At 44.8% G+C, this 17059-nt stretch overlaps 3 protein-coding genes across 3 annotated transcripts in view; 2 read left to right on the top strand and 1 right to left on the bottom strand.

Moving 5' to 3' along the window:
- The first annotated feature begins 3049 nt into the window (after positions 1–3049).
- On the top strand, positions 3050–5609 carry LOC108571733 (protein hunchback). The gene is made up of 3 exons (XM_017933849.1): positions 3050–3196; positions 3573–3937; positions 4022–5609. The coding sequence occupies exons 1-3, from the start codon at positions 3050–3052 to the stop codon at positions 5607–5609; spliced, it is 2100 nt and encodes a 699-aa protein (XP_017789338.1).
- Positions 5610–7689: 2080 nt separating this feature from the next.
- Positions 7690–15506, top strand: LOC108571722 (adenylate cyclase type 10-like). The gene is made up of 29 exons (XM_017933838.1): positions 7690–7776; positions 7832–8108; positions 8171–8305; positions 8772–8983; positions 9046–9208; positions 9272–9354; positions 9411–9547; positions 9631–9836; positions 9940–10046; positions 10121–10245; positions 10321–10453; positions 10527–10670; positions 10760–10966; positions 11040–11314; positions 11403–11683; positions 11754–11900; positions 11961–12113; positions 12183–12406; positions 12471–12648; positions 12716–12922; positions 13350–13541; positions 13626–13867; positions 13939–14195; positions 14274–14394; positions 14466–14649; positions 14706–14790; positions 14847–14943; positions 15010–15291; positions 15351–15506. Exons 1-29 carry the CDS (start codon positions 7690–7692, stop codon positions 15504–15506), a joined length of 5097 nt encoding a protein of 1698 aa, XP_017789327.1.
- A 916-nt stretch (positions 15507–16422) lies between these two features.
- The window catches only part of LOC108571988, a 46151-nt gene continuing 45514 nt past the window's right edge, over positions 16423–17059 (bottom strand). Inside the window, exon 16 of the mRNA XM_017934165.1 lies at positions 16423–16842. Coding sequence (XP_017789654.1) covers positions 16678–16842 — 165 coding nt within the window. The 3' untranslated portion in view covers positions 16423–16677. The remainder of the gene's footprint in view (positions 16843–17059) is intronic.

The raw sequence follows: 17059 nt of genomic DNA, 5'->3' as shown, positions 1-17059 counted from the left end.
AGAAGGGGTAAACCAGAGCGTAGTGTGGGGAGGAGGGGGTTGGCAAAAAGTGCGGAAACCGTACAGTTTGGCGAAGCCATGGTGGATCGAGGGGTGGGGTATTGAAAAACGTGCATGAATCCGGCGGATGGGCCGGCTGCGATTGGACAGACGGCCACACGCAGGGAGAGGGTAGTTGCCCCCATCGGGTACGATCCACAAATAAGCCGGTATTCCACTTTGGGATTTTAGGACGTCGTCAGTCGACCTCGGGCATTCACGCGGAATTCGAGTCCGGGTCGTGAAAACGCGTTCACTTGTCATAGATACACACACGTTTTCCCTAGTGTCGTACCGCTCTTTCATAATTACTCATCGCTGTTAATCCCTCTCTCGATACACATCTCGTACGAATCGTTCGTGGTGATCTGGGATAAAAAGGAAACGAAGAGTTTCCTAGTTACTGTGTCACTGTGTGCAACGATCCAGGGATCAACTGGAACAACACGCGTCGTCCACCGAGCTGGAGGAAGCTGGATATACTCCAAGTTCGAGGTTTGTTTGATTATTTATTAATGAACGCTGATCGTCTTTCGCGATATTTACACGTGCGACTGGGTACGCGAGAACACGGCGATCTAACGCTAGCAGGAAAAGGATCTATACAAGGATTTCGAACGATCTTCGTTACTCTCTCCCGCGTTTCTTCATCGTTTTAGTATTCGATCATGCATTTTTTTAACAGTCGTTCGACTGTTTTCCTTGGATAAAATATAAACGTTTAGCTGGTTGGTGCGCGCGTGTCGATATATTCGTAACGACGTTGCTTTTCAGTTTCTTTTCCAGTCCTTTCTAAGAATATATATACGTATACACAGTTTATGTACACGTAAGCGTCGAAATTGGCCGTTGTTTAGTTTGCGTGTTTCGAAAAGTGTCGATCATACGGCAATGACATCGTGTACGGGAGAAACAAACACGGGGAAAATTCAACATGTCCGGATCGGCAAGAATGTCGGAAAAACAAACGTTCAATTTCTCGTGAATTTGGTCGCGGATCTCCTCCTCCTTAACTGTTCTTCATCTTTTTCGCCCCCCCCTTCCCCCCGTTAATTATTTTCTCGATTAAAAAAGATCGAGGCAGTCGCGAAGGACGAGAACTCTCCGATACGCCATCACGCCGGCGATGCTCGCGTGTGCAAACGATCAATGGAAATTTCGCGTTCGACGCATCGTTCTTCAAAATTTCACATTCATAATTCCAACACTCTTCCAATATTATACCATTCGCTGGGGCTTGATCGGTGGATTCCGAGCTTCGTACAAATAAACATTACGTCACACGATCCATCGTGGCTGGCAAAGTTTATCTTCGAATGTTGCATTCGATATGTTAATTAGCATAGTCGTATAACAATTAGCATTGTCCTCGGATAGACACTAACGAAATTTTCCTATTGTTACTCGTTGTTTCGCGTGCTTTCTAAATTGGTTTATCGTTCCTTTAAATATTTCCCGCATTTATACGCCCGTTGATTCTTACTTTCATTTGAAATTTCTCATTTTTCCCCCGGATCTGTATAATCGAGCATATTTCTAACTACGTATGTATCTACATCGTCCTTTTGCCGCAGGTTTTCTCTATTTATTGTTGTGATCGTGGCCAGGGATTTCGAAATCTCGCTCCTCTTCCCTCGACCTTTGCCAAAGTCTTTTTTCTTCTTGCTCGAGCGAGAAGCACGAAGGAGTCCGCTTTAATCGACTCGTAAACGTCCTTACTATGGAATGCGAGCGTTTCCGTGAGCCGCGTCGTCGGCCGAACAATTTACTCGACGCGAAATTCCTCCAGCATTATACACACGACGCGACGTCTCGATAACAGAGCTACCGAACAATTTCACGTTTTATCCTTGTTGAAATATCACGGAATAAACTATCCTTGCATACCACGCTCTGTATAATTAGTCACGTGAAAATTTGCCCAGGTTCGCGAAACGGAGGGTTCTCGTTGTTACAAGGGTTGTTTGACTCCCTCGGCGGAGAAGAGCCTTCGAGAAACTATAGCCGGGAAAGGCTGTCTTTTGGATTTTATTTATGGCCGTGGTCGTCTCGCGTCGGGGGTAATAGGACAATGAGATTTCTGGCAGAAGTCAAAAGCGGGATCTCCCAACCCGGTCTGGGTCTTCGAGCGTGCTCCACTTGAATAAATGAAGCACAACCTTAACCCCTGGAACCGTTTCCCGTCCTTACGGTCAGCGGATACGCGCTAAGAACAATAAATTATCTATCCTCTCGTCTTCCTTTATCGCCCGAATAATACACGTGTAATAAACTCGCGTACCTGTTACGCTCGGTAATTGACATTAATACGGTTCGCGGAGTTAATTGGTTAATTCCAGGTGTAAAGGAAAAAATTAATTAAAACGGCGATACGACGACGTTCCGAGAGCGTACCGGTAATGTTACCTTTCTCAGAATCGGTCGTCGATCGAAACAATTCTACCGTTTCTTGCCTAGTACTTGGAGCAAGTTATTAGCCTGACCATTCCCGTATAACCGGGGGAGGGGGGAAGATTTTGTTCTTCCAGTGTGTTCAGGGCAAAAGGACGAGGAGAAGTGGGGGGAGGAAGTAGCAGGCAAACATTGTGAAATGAATTTACCCAGAATTTGCCTTAGAATAGACTCAGGTCGTACCCTTTTTCGCGGAAATTCGCACAATCGCGGCCAATAGCAACCCTTTTCTCCCCGGGACCGGTGTATTGTATCGGGGAGTTTCGATACGAGTCGAACCTTTTCACCTGTTTCTTTATTCTATTCAAATTTCTCAACCCTATCGACCGTCCTTGGAATTTCTCCACGTTTATTCGACGTATTAAAAATTTACAACTTTCCCCTCTCTTTCTCTCGAGTGATTAACCGTAAATGTAATTATCTTGGAATGTTCGTTCGTGTAACTTTGTTTGAAAGTTCGAAGGAAACGGGAGAGAGAAAAAACAACATTCCACGGTGCCTTCTGTAGGTCAGACGTGATTAATAATTCCTCATTTACCTTTGTAAACAGAGTGACAAGATGAGAGGGAATTGGGAGACGGCGGAGCCATTGGTACACGCGCCGAATCAGCAGCGGCAGCAACAGCAACAAACCACTGTCGAAGAGCAACGCCATCCCCTCCATTCGCCAACCACGCCCGCCTGGGGTATCGCCGATAGAATCGTGGTGAGTAATCGTTTCAACCCCTCTCCGATCGAATCTTCTCCTATTTCTCTCTCTCTCGCTCGCTCGCTCGCTCTCCGTTCCCCTTTTTGTCCACCCTCGAGTTTTTTCATCCCCCAACCGCGAGCCTCTCTTCTGTCCCTCTTCCCCGATCGACAAAATGTCCTTCCACTTAGCTCGATGAACCCGGTTAACTCTTCGTGGCTTCAGCTTCCCAAATTTTCTCCGTTCTTCTTTCGCCTGATCGATCTGCCGAAATTTACCATCGTCCATTTCTCTTCCCTCGCTGGTTTTCCGTACTTCAGTCGTACTCAGTTTTCTCTCCAACTTGGAAGATCGAGCGTTAAATAAATTGTTGTTATTTACGCGGCCCGGACAGAAAGCGGAGCCAACAGAGGATAAAAACAACGACTCAGGTGTCTCACCTGATCACTACACAAGCAACTCTGCCTCCCCGAGAAGCAGGAGATCCTCGTCCACGGCGAATTGCAGTTTGTCGCCTGGGAGCGCGAACTCGCAGGACTCGAACAACATGCAGTGCAGCACATTCGATTACAGTCCGCAGAGGATGTTCAAAAATTGTGGTTCGCCGCTGGAATACACCAGGCATCATACCATGGACGATCGTCAGACGGAACAGGCGATGGACGTTGTTTCCAGTACGGTGAAACAGTCCAACGAGGACATCGAGCTCGGTCAGGACATCTTGCAGTGTCCTATCTGCGCCTTCACCACGTTCAACAGGTAGATTGCCTTTGAGAATGTTGAAAAAGTCAAAAAAGATGTAATTCGATATACAGTGATGACAGTAATGAATGTTTGTCGCAGGTTAAAGTTCACCGAGCATCTGGCCACGCACTGCTCGACGAAATGCGACACTCCAGACTTCGTCAACACTGTTCTCAGCCAATTGACAGCGTCGGGATCTATTCAGGACGAGAGCACGTCGTCGCCGACCCACGGGGAACGCTCCGAGCACGAATCAGAGGAGCCTGACGAGCCTGGACTTCGAATTCCACGAGTGAATTCTCAAGGAAAGGTGAAGACCTTCAGGTGCAAACAGTGCAACTTCATGGCGATCACGAAGCTCGAGTTCTGGGAGCACAGTCGCGGCCACATCAAAGCCGAGAAACTTTTAACCTGTCCAAAGTGTCCGTTCGTCACAGAGTACAAGCATCACTTGGAGTATCACCTGCGGAACCATTTCGGTTCGAAGCCTTTCAAGTGCGACAAGTGTTCGTACTCCTGCGTGAACAAGTCGATGCTGAACAGCCACCTCAAGAGTCACTCGAACATCTACCAGTACAGATGTGCCAACTGTTCGTACGCCACCAAATACTGCCACTCGTTGAAGCTCCATCTGAGAAAGTACTCTCATCAGCCAGCGATGGTGTTGAACGCCGACGGTTCACCGAATCCTCTACCCATTATCGACGTCTACGGAACGCGAAGAGGGCCGAAGCAGAAGTCGCTCAAGTCCGACGAAGACGCGAGCCAAAGCAACAGTGTCCCAACCAACAACAACATGCAGATTCCGATGACGTCACCTCAGCTCATCGCTCCACCTCAAATCTCCCCGGTCAGCCATCGTCTGCTGATCAACCCAATGACCGCCATCAGCGACGTGAACCCCATCAACGGTTTGAACGGAGCAGTACAGAATCCACCTGTGCTCACGTTCCCGTACAACCAAATCTTCGCCGGATTCCCCCTGACTCACTTCCCCAAGTCGGAGGACAGCAGCGCGGAGAACCAGTTGGACAGAATCAAGGCCAACTCTCTGATGGACTACATGAAGGTCGTGGAGGCTGAGAGGATGTCCGAAGATATGCCCCAGAATCTGGCGATCAGATGCTTCGCCGGAAATAACACGTTGAACGGCGTTTCCAACGGATACCCCCAAGTTCCCAAGATGAACGAGATTCCCGCGGCACCGAGTTTCGAGATCGAGGATCCGTGCGTCGACGCCAAAGCCACTCCCTTGGACCTCAGCAAACCTGTGTACGTTGACAGCAACGTTCAGAGACCGCCTGCTAATTCTCCCAAGGCAACCGGAACCAGCAGACGCAAAGGAAGAGCTGTGAAGCTGGATCGTCGAGTGGTCGAAGAAGACACCGACGAGGAACAGCAGCAGCAACAACAGCCGCCAGAGGAACAAGAAGTGACGTTCGAGCCTCCAGCAGCTAGCAGTCCTGGTTCCCGCGACGGGAAAGAACCAGTCGAGCGTAGTTTCGCCGTGGTGAACAACGAGTTCACCTGTCAATACTGCGAGATTGCTTTCGGCAACGTGGTCATGTACACCGTCCACATGGGATACCACGGCTACAACGACCCGTACACTTGCAACATGTGCGGCCACGAGTGCACCGACAAGGTGTCCTTCTTCCTGCACATCGCCAGGTCCAAGCACTCGTAGACGTCGCGAGCCGGTGAGGAACGCAGACCCAGCAGGGCGGAGCGCGGTTTTCAACGCCGCTTTGCTCGAACAAGGTTGATCGAGCGTTTCTTTTCAAAGTTTCGAGCGATACAGCGGAGCACGGGCGAGAGACTAAGCAGGTTACAGGTATTCTTTTCGGACCTGAATCGGTGCAAGCGGTCGTGTCGAACGTTGTATCGCTCGACTAACATACTCGGGTACCTTTAACGATACGCATAGACTGTCACGGTTACCTCAACTATGTGTACAAATTTAGTACATAGACGTACATACAGATCGGTACTATATATGAATATTTTTCATAGAGATGAACATTCTTTGTTATTTTCGGGGGAATCCTGCACACGTCCGTCGGCTATCTTTTCTGGAATGAGAATCGACCAATCGTACGAAGAGAAGTTGGGTTGTTTTACTCAGCTCCATGGGTTCCTACAGTTCAAACGTACAGTGATAAAATTCTATTTTACTAAGGATCCTCGTTCCAGGAAATTTCCCGCCGTCGATTACAAAAGTTGAGAAAGTTGGGTAGAGTTAAGAGATTAATCGAATATTATATTAGATGTAAGTTACACGTCAATTAAGAAGCTGATGTAAGATGTATGTGACCGACGAAAGTGATAGACGAGGAGGAGAATGCGAGGTTACAGATTGCTAGAGAGGATTAATTCATGTACTTGCGATCAAGATTTCTCGATTCTAGTCAAAAAAGACACCGAGTGGACGCTTTAAGCGTCGGTGGTCTCGGTTCTTGCAATTAAACAAATCGTAACGGGAATTGGCTGTTATGTCTGAAAGCACGAAATTAGTTAACATTCTCTGTGCTCGACGTTCCGATACATCGTGAGGAGGAACCTTGCGTGTTCCTTCGTTCAGTAATTCCAACGAACATCACAAGTTCCACGTTCTTACAGATCGTTTTCTCTAATTTTGACGACCAGCGTAAGTTTTTTCCACTTTTTCCTTCTACTTTGGAAATTCGTTTTAAGTTGATTTACCATTACGAGTTACTTTTTACCGACAACAAGTTTCAGTTTTACGTTTTCCCCCCTCTTTTTTCTCACGTTGACGAGAAGTGGCTGACGTTAAGTTACACTGTAGTTTCATTTTCTTACAGAGTTCACGTTGTTTATTTCTTTATTTTTTTTACGTTTACCAATTCACTTTGTTTCTTTTTTTATTCATAACGAATACATTTCGACGACGTTTACTTTCTTCTTAAATACTCGTTTAATGTTGACCGCGAGCGGTAGTTTAGTTTGCCATTTTGAGTTACCAAGTGTTTTTCTTTTCTTTTCTTTTTTAACCGCGATGAATTTATCAAACGATCTACACCAAGTTCTCCAGATGAAGGGAAACATTCTGGGGACGGACAGAGGAACGTGTCATTCTCCGCGAGAGTCGATTTATATAAAGATTATATATACACGCGAATGCATATATTTTTTAACGTCAGAGATTCTATTCTACCGAGAAGGAAAAAAGAAATTCACGAAGAGAGACCGATAAGAGAGGACCACAGTTTACAGTTTATTCCTTCGATTTCTCTCTTCGTGGATCGTTCCGTGTGCGCCTTAGACCGAGGAGAGACAAGAGAGTTTCGTTTATTCGTTGAATGTATTTCCCTCGTTTCGCAATACGCTTCCTTCACCTTTTCTTTTTTCCCCTTTTCACTTCGCAACGCGTTGATTTTCGTTCGCAGATGGGTTCTTTTCCGATCCGCTGTTGAAGATACGAAAGAAAGTTTGCATCCGACCACCGTGCGAATCGACCAACAAATCTGGTTCCTACTTTGTAGCATAAGTTTAAGTTAAGCACCATAATATTTCGACATTCCTCATTCTAGTATGTAATCACAAAATACATAAGTTATTTATCTAATTCAACTGTGTTTCTTCTTCCTCTTCCTTCTTCTCCACCGCGGATCTTCCTGATTCTCCTCGATCCGCGGTTCCAACGAAACAAACGACAACCGAGTCGTTGCTATCTTCCGCGCGTAACGATTAAAAATAAGTAAAAATTAAACGAAATTAGATTTGAAATCGAAGAGTCAAGTTCAACAATGTCGTATTCCAGTCAAGACGACGTTGTTTGGCTGCCAGACTTAATCGGTCCTATATACCAGAGGCCGAACGCTTCTCTGCGCGAGGTTAGTGTTTCCTCGATCTGCGCGAATCTTCTGAGAAAAATTGACAAATATTCAGATATTGAACGCTCATCGCGACGACAAGTGCACGCGTACAATGGCGACGTTCGTTCCCGACGAACTGATATACGAGAGCGACTTAACCAAAAAGAACTTCCGTAAGTTCAACTCTGTAATGGCGTTGTTCAACATGACACGGTTCTTCAATTTTTACAAGCAACATATCAGCGCGGAGAACGGCGGCAGCTTTGCTCTGTTCGCTCTGCTGAACAGCTACATGAAAATCATCATCGAGGAAGTGTACACTTCGGAGGGAGACGTGTTGAAATTCTCTCGTACGTTTGTCCGCTCGTTCGATCATTGAGTAACAACTACACCGAATCGAATCTTCTCGCAGAGGACGGACTGTTGATCATGTGGAAGGTGAACAGAGACGAGTTCATCTCGAAGATGGTTTATCACGTTATTTTGTGCGCTCAAAGGATCCAGGATACCATTGCTAGCGTGAAGAACAAGCTTCCCGTCGCGAAACGTACTGTTCTAATCAGACCGAATTAAACACATATTTTAACAATTTCTGCGATTACTTTTAACCCTTTCGTTACTATTGGCGCCTAATAAAGGCGTTTTGAAATTTTCCAGCCTTTTGCCGCACTTCCACCATAATTTAATACTTTGTTTCACCCTTACGCACTTCCATCTTAATTTAAGAAACCGACTTTCACAACGACACGGCGAAAATAAGAAATTTTACAGCCGTGGTTCAAAATTTACCACCACTCACCCACGTTACGCGTTAAAATCTGCCGTAGCGAAAGGGTCAAAGCACGCAACCCTGCGTCACAGTTCTGATAACAATATCCCGTCCTTTCTAACTTTCTTCCTAAAAGTCTCGCTCGAGTTAAACTCGAGTCTCACTCGGGATAAACTGTCGAAGGGTTAAACAGAGCATAGTTAAGCTACATATATGTATGATAGATCGACGTTAATGTTGACAGTGGATATCGTGATATCAGCCGGAGAGGTGCTATTTTCGGTGATCGGTGACGACAGTGGCAGACGATTCGTGATTGTCGGAGCTCCTATCGAGGATCTCAAGTACGCGAGAAGAATCTGTTTACCAGGTGATCTGGTGTTGTCTTCCAGTGCTTGGGAACACTGTGCTCCTAGCCAGTACGAGTACGTTATCAAGGATTCGAGTAACGTGAAGGTGCGAGTCGAAAGTGGAGAACGATCGAGAGAGTGGAGGATGTATTTCGTTTACTCTGGTAGATTATTAAGGTAGTTGGACCACCGATCGAACCTCCGAAAAGTAGCACCGAGATGGCTGTTGCGGAAAGTATGCAGCTTCGTTCGAAACTTGACCTTATCGACGAGCCGTCGGTTATGTCTGTGTACTCTAACATATCTATGGACTCTGTGGTGCAATTCCAAGGTAAATTGGGATTAATTTACTTGAAAAGGTGAGAAATTAGGGAACGGTGATTGAATTTTGTAGCGAGAGTTTCTGTGATCGATGCTCAACGAAGACGTCTCGGTACAAGCTTGAAGACCTACATGTTGCACCCGATCTTTACACGGGTACGTTTGTAGATTTTCGATTGGGGGGAGTATATGGTGCGAGAGTTTGATTTTAGATCGAAGACGATCAGTCGTTGAAGAACTTGGAGGAAATAAGACAAATTTCTATGGTTTGTGTCAGTGTGATACCGACAAAGTGTACCGTTTACGAGTTAATTTCTCTGGTAGATCAGCTGTTTATATGTCTTCAGAGGTACTATTGTTCGGGGAAGTGATGGAAATTGTTTATTAAATGTTGGCACAAGTTTTGGAATTTTTTATCGTATTTTATCGTAGGATTGTTATAGAGAACGGTGGATGCATTTGTACGGTGAATTTATACGAAAGGGATATTTCTTTTTACGTCGTGTACGGAGTTAGGAATTATAGCGAAGAAGAGGCTGGGAATATATCGGACAATGCAATCTCTTCCGCGATGACGATAATGAAGGAAATGAAACGCATCGGGGGCGTTAAAACTGTTCTAATTGGCGTCTCCACTGGTAATCTTTCAAATATTCAAATTCTCAAATTTCCAAATATTTAAACATTCAAATTTCCAAATTCTCAAAATGAAAAATACCCACAATTTGAATTGTTCTACAGGTATAGCATTTTGCGGGATAATCGGCCACACTGTCAGAAAGCAGTACATGATTTTCGGTACGCCCACCTTCAAAGCGATTTCACTGATGATGATTTCATTCGACAAGGTTCACATCTTTCACAAACCACCCTCAACTTAACTAGATACACATCGATACATCTCCTCGAAAATCTGTCCTAGATCTCTTGCGATTACGACACCATCATAAACAGCTCTCTGGGCAAAGAGAATTTTCGTTCGCGAGGCATTAAAGTCCTAAGAAGATTCGGCAAGTGTCACGTTTACGAATACGTCTTCGCGTACTCGTAAGATTTTTTCATTCTTAATTTTACCATCTTCGTTGCTCCGTTCAAATCTTCCATCGAACTGTTTCTTTTCAGAAAAGCAGAAGCACTGATGAACCTAAAGTACTGCTATCCAATTCTGGGTCGATTTCAGGAACTGGAATACTTCAAGGATATTCTAGACGACATCGGAGTCCCAGGACGAATTTATTCCGGACTTCTTATCGAGGTTCTACTCGAAACGATCCGAAAAAACGTCGACACTACGAACGAAAAATAAAATTCTTTCAATGATGATTCAGGGTAGCGAAAGGTCCGGCAAATCTCGACTACTCGATGCTTTCGTCACGACCGTTAAAAACAGAGAAATAAGGCTGATTCAACTTTCTTTGCATCCATCTTACGCGGAGAAGGCTTACGCTGTACTGTACTACATGTTTCTTCAAGTATACAAACGAACCGTATCACCAACCATCATCCTCCCCCGATATCTCCGAGAGATAAAAAGATTTTCGTTTTTCTCACTGTACACAAGCTATTCGACGCCGAAGATTTCACAACGGTCGAGGATCGTGAGAGAGTTCTCTTGAGGACAGTGTCAGAAATTCTGGAGCTCAACGATCTATGCTACCTGAACGCGATCATGAGGGTACAATTTCCCCTTTCGGAAGAGTACTGCAACGACACCGATTGGAAACGGCATAAGAAAACGATAGAAATCTTCGAAGATATATTAAACCAGGTTCGACAGATTATCCATTAATTCCCCAACATCGTCATGATCCACAGACATCGCTCCTATTTCGACAATTCAGGTTGTCGGACGGGTGTGCATACTTCTAGACGACGTGCAACACATGGACCTCCTTTCGTGGCAGTTTTTGTCCTCTGCTCTCGACAACCATAACGTGATTCTAGTAATGACGATGCTGGAACCAGTTTCCTGGGACAATTTATCTCAAGTCGAGGCTGGAATTTGCCAGGATAAGAGGCTGATGATTCGAACGTTGCAGGGAATAGATTCGAAATATCTCGGAGCGTTCGCTTGCCAATTCATGAACGTTATCGCCATTCCTAAAGGTCTTGACAAGTAAAGCAACCGTGTCTTTTAACTGCTCGTTGAAAAATCATCGTGTCGTATTCGTATCGGTCCAACGAATTCTCCGCTTCTTGTCCAGAATCCTTAAACAGCGTAGTAGAAACGTGATTGGCTGGTGCGAGGCATTTTTAATGTCCGCTCTGCAAGTCAACGCTGTGACCGTAGCGACGGTTTCTCCGATCGACGTGGATCATTACGATCTCGTTTTCCCGGATGGTTCGCTGCTGGCCAAGATTCCAGCCTACTTGACACCCGAGGAATTGGCACCGCCGTTGCACTGGACGCAGATGAGCGCGGTCAACGTCTGCATACCGTCCGATAAGCACAGAGGATTCGTCGAGACCAATCGTGACATCACAGGTTGCTTATCGTTTTTTAAAATTCTATCAGTTTGCTACTTTTTCTTCCAATCGAATCGTGGTTGTGTCAGGCTTGAGGATCGATATATACAACAGAATGAACTCGTACGAGCAGGATTTCATCAAGTGTGCAGCAACCCTGGGAGAGATCTTCCAACGAAATATGGTGGACTCTGTGATGCTCAATTCTGCGCCGTTGTACACGTCGAAAGGAAAGTGTGTTGCATTATTTATGATCATTTTTGTAGTTACTTCGTTGTTTCGTTTGGTTAATTCAGCTGTGGCAGAGATGATACGGTTGAGAATTTTGGAGTGCGCCATGATCCAGAGGAAGGATTTCCATTCGGACGATTCCGTGTATTACGTGCTCAAATACAGGAAGACTTTCAGTAATATGCATCATCTGGTGACTTGCGAGTGTAAACCTTCTCGTTAGTTGATTCAATTTAGATGTTACTCCTTAATTACCTAGAATGACTATCGCGATTTTTATCATACAGGAATCGTTACTAAGAAGACACTGCCTCCGTACGCTTACTGCAAGGTCCTCGAGTTTACTATATCCTCTTATCGCAAGCTCTTCTACGAGATACTGTCCCCGCACGAGAAGAAGGACTATCACACGAAGGCTGTGAGTATCTTCGAGAGGGACGCTCGGAAGTGCAATACCTGCGGCCGTGGCAATTTTTGCACGCTCATGACCAAAGAATTGGATCCTCAGCCGGTGAGCTAATTTCGTTAGAGATTTATTCCCGAATTTGAAACACCTTCAAATTTTTCTCTACAAGATCGCTGAAACGCTGCATAAAATAAGTTTAGCGATGCAGAGAAGAGGGACGTTTCACAGCAAGCACGACAGAAGACGAAGTATTTTCGCGGAGAACACTACGGACACGGACAGGAAACGGGAAAGCGTCAACATTCGCAGAATTTCCATTCTTCCGGTTCACACCGACGATACAGATGGTACATATTTAATAATTATATTTTTTATTCCTTTTTTCATGGTATTACACAAATTGAATACGGTTAGAAAACGGCGAAATGAGTCCAGACTTCAATAACGTTTCCGACCTTCCGAGACGATCGAAACGATCAACCAGTGGATCGGATGTAATACTCGATGTTTCTTGGGACGAACGATTGAAGCAGTTCACTTTCATAGATTATCGAAACTGTCGATGCATGGAGGTGATCAATTATCTTTTCTGGATAATGCACCATCATATTAAAAACAGCAGTAAAGTTTCCACTCCTTCTTCTTTTATTAACACGTTGAATGCCACGGGGGGTCACCGGTGACCGGCGAAGCCAACATTACTAGAAACACATAATTCGAGTAAATTTCAATGCTTTCCATCGTTACTAAAATGGTGCGAAGAAATGAATGCAATATAGAATATTAAAACACTCGAAACAAAGGAAAGATGGACCAGTACAGCCTGCACAGTATGTCGCAACTTTTTTCGACTATTGCAAAAATATTAAAAAATATATGAGAAAAGATAAATGCGTCGCACATGATCACACAGTTTAACTTGTCTGTTGTAAATAACATTTCACCGAAATATGTAACACGACGGGCAACAAGCCATGTAAAATTGACGTGGCATTGAACGTGTTAAATTCATTCTTTTCTCGTGAAAATCTTCTTCTTCTTCCTTCAGTGGACGTTGGAACACTGGTGAAATTCATGATGGAGTACAGCGCTGGTCTGATACAGACCGCGCAGCCGGTTTATGCAACGAAATTTCTCGCAACCACCACCACCAATATCAACGTAATAAAAGTGAAGGAAAAATTGGATCTCGATACTGTCGACATAATCGCCGATAAAGGAAAGACCTTGGTTTTAATGGGTAAAAATCCTTTCCATTTATTTCTTTCGCAATTCCACGCGTGAATCTTCGATTAGAAGTTTTCTCGGAACGTTCTTTCATCAGGAGACGCTTACATCGCCTATGGAAATTATTCTCAGGCGAAGAAATTTTATTTGGAGGCTGTCGCGTTGCGAAGTGAACTGCCACAGAGCGCCAAGGCGATTTGTTACAACACTCTCTTCGAGAAAATACGATACAAAGTGCTGGGTCTGCCTGGGTACATCGCGAATCAAGACATCGGAGATATAGGCGCTCGGAAGATGGAATTAGCCGTGTATCTGCACCGATTGTCCACGGTTTCCATGGTTCGAGTCGTTTTCATACTTATTTATAAAATTATTCAAGTGTGTAACGTCAATTTTTACGAAATTCTCAGCTGCAGGACGAAGGAAAGATGGCGAAACTCTCCATTCTGCAGAGTCTTCGCGCCGCGTTCGAGACCGCCGGCAATTTCTTGGAGAAAGGAAAGATTTATCTAACCGCTATAGAAATTTTTCGACAGTTTCAAAAACTGAACATGACATACCCACTGGAGAAGTCGATGTTGCTGGTTATCGAGGAGAAAATCAGCTGGAAATCCCCGGAAGAAGTGATCATAGTCGCCCAGGTGTACCAGACGGTATACGAGAACAGGTAACACACTTCTCTTCCACTAATTCAATATTCTACGAGAGAAGATTCTTCTCGATACGTTTTATTCGTCGACTAAAGAATACGACTGGGTCAGCTGATCGAGGGTATCGATATGGGAGTTCGAATTTGCAAGATATGCAATCATTTGCACCTGAACAAAGTGAAGCTCGCTATTCTGCCATCCTTGATACAGATTCTGGTGAGCAAAACTTGTCGATTTTACAACGTTGATTAAAAATCTCAAGAAATTTCATTCCGAGAAATTATTAGATGTGGACGAAACACATATACGAGGCCGTCGATTTATTATACGAATTGTACTATCTTTCCAAAGAAGATACCGATTATTCAGCCATCACTTGGTACTACGCTCTTTGCATGGAATTTCTGCTGGACGCTTCCATGATTCTGGAGCCGTACGAGAAGTGTTACGACTTCTACGCTAACGTCATGGGTAAAGACACTTTTCTAAGAGCATCCTTATTATACGTTTATGATAATTATCTCCAGACTTCAAGTCGAGAACTTGCGTATTACGCGACGCGGAGAGTCTGTCGCGTCTGACCACCTGTTTAGTCATCTGGCAGCTGAGAATGTGAGTACTTTCAAGCAGACGACGATAATCCTCGCTCCATTGCACGATATTTATAGGAACGTGATAGTCACCGACGTGTTCGTGAAGGACGTCGAAGACTATTTGAACGGTATCGCGTACGACAAGTTTTCACAGATTTGCAATTGCATCAAGGTATGAAATAATAATTCCAACGATAAATTTCTAGCTGTAGAATAATTCTTCGCGCATCTATCACAGGGTCTCGAGAGTTATTTGCTGATACTGAAACGTCGAATCAACATCAAAAGATCGAACGATCTCTTCGATCGAGTGAAGAACGCTAACGCGATAATCAAGTATCTCAACGAAGCGTCTGCTTACGCTCCGTTCGTTAAACCATTTTTATACATGCTGCAATCCTACATGGAACTTCTACGCGGCCGAAAAGCAGCCTCCGAAGGTTACATTAAAAAATCGCAAAATTGGGCCTCGTTGCAGGAGAATAAACTGATATCAGCTTGGACTGAACAGAACAAAAGGGTAAATGACACGTTGGAAAAAGCCTCTTCTTCCGTAGAATAACCGACCGATAATCGTAGACTTGGGAGGAGAGTAACTACAACAACATGGCGCAATACTGGGTGGAGCATGTCGGCTCGAACAACGCGGTTCAATGGCAGGAGATCCACACGTTCGGTGTGAACGCTTGGTCCACCATACTGTACCCGTTTCCAATCCCAGAATCGAACTTTTAACCCTTGAACAAGAGGGGGGGGAAATAGGAATTGTAGCGAAATATTTATTGATTAAAGGCGTATTACAGTTTCAGGTTCTAAAAAGGTATTACACGACGATCCCCTCGTGTGCACACGATACTTGGTTTTTTTAAAAAAAGAGTGAACACTCGCTCTCTTTCGTTCGCAAGGCGACCTCCGCGCGTTTTGAACCTCCAGATCGATTTTCTTTGTTCTTTAGGAAATCTCTCGCGACCGACGATTCCGGTATATTTTTTTTGTTTTTCTTTGCACATCCACGACATAATAATTATACGTTGCGTATAATTCGTTCAATTGATCTATCGGATTTGGCCGAGTACGCCAAGGATGGAAGCTGAATGAAAGAATAGAGAGAGAGAGAGAGAGAGAGGAAGGAAGGAAAATAACCGTGGATCGATCGATCCTTCGACTATCGATCGATGTTTCACCACAACCCTGTGTGTCTCGCATCGCGAAACGATGCTCGTCCTCTGATTTTAACACCGATTCCTTTATTCTTTCGACAAGAAATCCTATTCCTACTAATTATGTGTTTATCGTTTAAGTAGTTTCACTGGAATCGTGTAATAAAGAAAGAAAAAAGAGAAAAAAAAAAGAATGGAAATACTGTACATTACGCGGCAAACAAAATTTCCTTTCACCGGTGATTACGTTACGAACAGTCAATTAAATACATTTTAAAACACGTTACCTCAGATCGTTCCGACACAAAACGTGCTGCTACCACCGACTTCCGGCGTACATTAATATAATATACCACCACAGGACACGTTGCAACCAAGTAGCTGCAACTTCTGTTCCCGTTTGCCAATCGTCCATATATTCATTTTTAGCGTCGAACTCGAATCTTTCACTTCGAGATCAGTTCAAATACCGTGAATTATTCGAGGGCCCGTGCCGTTTATTCCTCCGCGATTTCGGTCCATATGCAGGTTTTGGAAGCGAGGGATGGATGGAGGAAAGAGGGCTGATTTTTCTACGTTCAGATTTCGCTGGCGTACTCGGCCTGGATACACGTGGCATTCGTTGGACGGGATTTAGTAATCGTATCGCTGTAGAAACGTTGCTTCGTCTCCTCCGTTTGCCGCTACCACTCCTCCTCTCCGGCTGGGTGGGCCTCGATCGCACGGAACACCGATCCATTCCTCCTTCATTCGTGCGCATCGACGTCGTTGTCGATGCGACTGCTTCGTATTCCGGTCTTGCCCGTCCACGGATAGATGTCCGGACACGTCTGGCAGGTCTTCATGTACCTCACGCCGCTCTTGTGCCACAGATTACAGACTTTCGGGTTGTTGCACTTCTTCGGCCGGTCCTAGGTTCGAGCGTTCAACGTATCAAGCTAGATATCTTCTTATTTACCGACTATTTACTAACTGAAGCTGTAGAACGGACGGTCAACCCTCTTGTAACGCGGTGCAAAAATTGCGACTGTCCTCCTTCGATACGACAGCCAAATCTATGTGCTATGTGCCATTCTTAGTGCTTCGTTTAAAGAAATATCTGATTTTTGCTAGTTCTCGAGAACACGG

Source organism: Habropoda laboriosa, unplaced genomic scaffold (assembly GCF_001263275.1).
Source record: "Habropoda laboriosa isolate 0110345459 unplaced genomic scaffold, ASM126327v1 scaffold34, whole genome shotgun sequence".
Lineage (NCBI taxonomy): Eukaryota > Metazoa > Arthropoda > Insecta > Hymenoptera > Apidae > Habropoda > Habropoda laboriosa.
This window is presented reverse-complemented; position numbering and strand designations above follow the sequence as displayed.

Excerpts from the sequence above, each read along its gene's own strand:
- LOC108571733 (XM_017933849.1), top strand. The coding sequence starts at position 3,050 with ATGAGAGGGAATTGGGAGACGGCGGAGCCATTGGTACACGCGCCGAAT. Across the intron at positions 3,197-3,572 it reads GTATCGCCGATAGAATCGTG|AAAGCGGAGCCAACAGAGGA; the intron begins GTGAGTAATCGT and ends CGGCCCGGACAG. Across the intron at positions 3,938-4,021 it reads GCCTTCACCACGTTCAACAG|GTTAAAGTTCACCGAGCATC; the intron begins GTAGATTGCCTT and ends TGTTTGTCGCAG.
- LOC108571722 (XM_017933838.1), top strand. The coding sequence starts at position 7,690 with ATGTCGTATTCCAGTCAAGACGACGTTGTTTGGCTGCCAGACTTAATC. Across the intron at positions 10,671-10,759 it reads TGTACTACATGTTTCTTCAA|CTATTCGACGCCGAAGATTT; the intron begins GTATACAAACGA and ends ACTGTACACAAG. Across the intron at positions 14,395-14,465 it reads CATCCTTGATACAGATTCTG|ATGTGGACGAAACACATATA; the intron begins GTGAGCAAAACT and ends AGAAATTATTAG.